Source organism: Montipora capricornis, chromosome 6 (genome assembly GCF_036669925.1).
Source record: "Montipora capricornis isolate CH-2021 chromosome 6, ASM3666992v2, whole genome shotgun sequence".
Classification (NCBI taxonomy): Eukaryota; Metazoa; Cnidaria; class Anthozoa; order Scleractinia; family Acroporidae; genus Montipora; species Montipora capricornis.
The window spans coordinates 71,926,548-71,929,047 of record NC_090888.1 but is presented as its reverse complement, the minus strand read 5'-3'; the positions used below and the strand labels follow the sequence as shown (position 1 = coordinate 71,929,047).

General features: G+C 38.1%; 1 protein-coding gene across 2 annotated transcripts in view; it reads right to left on the bottom strand.

Annotated features, from left to right (window-relative positions):
- LOC138054379 (protocadherin Fat 4-like) overlaps positions 1-2,500 on the bottom strand; it is a 38,185-nt gene that overhangs the window by 29,376 nt on the left and 6,309 nt on the right. For both annotated transcript variants that reach the window (XM_068900825.1, XM_068900824.1), the window contains exon 3: positions 1,219-2,500. This exon is cut by the window's right edge and continues 217 nt beyond it. In XM_068900825.1, the coding sequence (XP_068756926.1) occupies positions 1,219-2,500 (1,282 nt within the window). The remainder of the gene's footprint in view (positions 1-1,218) is intronic.

The following is a 2,500-nucleotide window of genomic DNA, read 5'->3' as shown; positions in this document are numbered from 1 at the left end:
GTGCGGCACTCTCATTGGTTATCGCTACGGTCAACATTTCATCGCTTTGGTCTACATTACAGCTTTTGGTCTACATTACACTCAAATTTGAAGCGCTTCTGAGATTTCGTCCGCCTAAAAATCTTCTCGCGGCTCTATAAGCTGCCACCTCGCCAGGCCTTCTGTCTTCAGAAGGCCTGACTCGTTGGCAATAACTTAAGCAAGCAATAATATTGCTTGTACATGTAAAAGGTTAACTTACATTAATTTAATTCTTCACAATTTCTCAAGTTAAAATTTACTTCTGGGAGAGAAACTTTAATACATTATATTAGGGGACAATAATTATTTATTGGTTATTGAGTGGCGCTAACCGGCCATTGACTCCCAAACTAAAATTGTCTGGTGTTAGACAGAGTAAAATCTATTACGACTCGCTCCTTTCTGGACAAAAAAAAAACCCCAGAAGTTATTATTATCAAAAACTGGATCATTGGATAATGCATTTCTAGTGTTTTGATTGGCTTAGCCATCATGGTATATGAGCTATAATATTGTACCATGCTCTACAAATATCAATAACTGCATGCATCAGTTTACAAATAAATAAAGTACCCGTAGGGAAGATTTATCCATAATTTGTGTGCATTTTTAATAAAACAATTATAATTAAGCCACTTGTACTCGTTAAAATATGAGATGATTATAGCCAATTCAGCACTATGCACCTCACTGGCTATCTATCCTCTCATATCCAACAAACATGAGTGGAAAAATAATTGTTAATGAATATTAAAAAATAAACTACTGATATATTCAGATTTCCAGCATTTTCATTGGCTCACCGGACACAGGCCATCAGTTCATAATATACCTGCTGTACCTAATTTCGTCAATGCGTCATCAGCAATAAATAGATGAAAACATTTTTGCAGCTGTGAGAAAAAATGGCTGACAAAAGCCGTTTTGGACCGGAATAGACCGAGGCAGTTGACAATACTACCCCCAGGAACACCATGATGGAGTTTTTAATAATAGAAACAAATATTTTACTCAGACTTGTTGGATATAAAATGATTATAACCAACTCGCCAATATGGGCCTCGTTGGTTATCTAGCACTTGATATCCAGTGTGCCCTTGTAGAATATTTTAATTAATACTACAGAACCTGAGTCCATTCCACTTACATGTAAAAACAGCGATAATAAGAGAATCAGGAAATTAACTTTTGACTTACCATAAACTGGCCAACAACAGAGCCAGCAACCGTATTCTCTAATACTGAATGTGGTCCTGTCAAACGAATCACTGTTGGAGCCTCATTGTCATCTACAACTTCAATTTTGAATTGTTTAAAAGCCTGAGTATTAGAGTCATTAACCAAGACATTTAATGTGTACCAAGCCTTTGATTCAAAATCCAGAGATGATTTCACAGTGACATTGACTTTGCACTCGTACTCATGTCCAGGACCCTGGCATCCTGAGCTTTCAATCTTAAATTTAGCAAGTGTGTCTGTATCTGACTGATGGATATTGAATGATAAGTCATCACCATCTTTCTCTGTTACAACAAGCTGCCCCACAATGGTGCCAACATTAGCCGTCTCATGTACATTGGTGCCCAAGAAACGTAGTGAAGAAGGAGCATCATTAATATTTACAACAGTTATGATAAAATGTTCAGTTTTGTTTTGCACTGGGTCTCCATAATCCGAACATCGGATAGCTATCTTGTGCAGTTTCTGAGCCTCCCCAATTAAAGGCAATGCAACTGTGATCTTATCATTATTGATTGCAAATCTGCCTTCATCATTCTCAACCAATTCCCACCTAAAATTGGAATGGGGGATGGTATAGAGTGGATCATCTCCATCAATAGCTGTCAGTTCTCCAATTACTGTACCAACAGTGGCATTTTCATTGATGATAGAATTTGACAACTGAATTTGTTCAGGAGGATCATTGACATCTACAATTGTAATAGAGAATGTTCTTTCTAGCCACATTGGAGGAACACCATCATCAGTTGACCTGATGGTGACGGATAACATTTTATTGTCCAAGGTGATGTTTCCATTCAGCCTTGGATTGTCCCATGCATTGATTAATTTATCTTCTTGAGCTATCAGAAGTGATGCTGGAACTTGAACAGTGTAAATAAATGTCTGTCCTGGCTGTGCATCTTCAGAACTCAAAGTCCCTATAACAGTGCCAATGGTGGAGTGTTCCCTGAGAGAGGAGCCATTTAGTTTCAATTTCATTGGAGGATCATTTGATCTGCGACAGAAATACTGATTAAGTTCAGCATCTGGAACATCCCAGACATTTACAGTCTGGGACGCCTGTGCCTTTTGGCAAATTATCGTGGAAAGCACAGATACGAAATCTACTGCAGAGTAATTCTGACCAAACTGTGTATCTGGTTGATCAGTTATCTTAGATAATGAGTAGTTTGCTGGGCAGTTTAAAAAACACTGTTCATCGTACGTGGTTCCTGACGGGCAAGTAACTGTCACT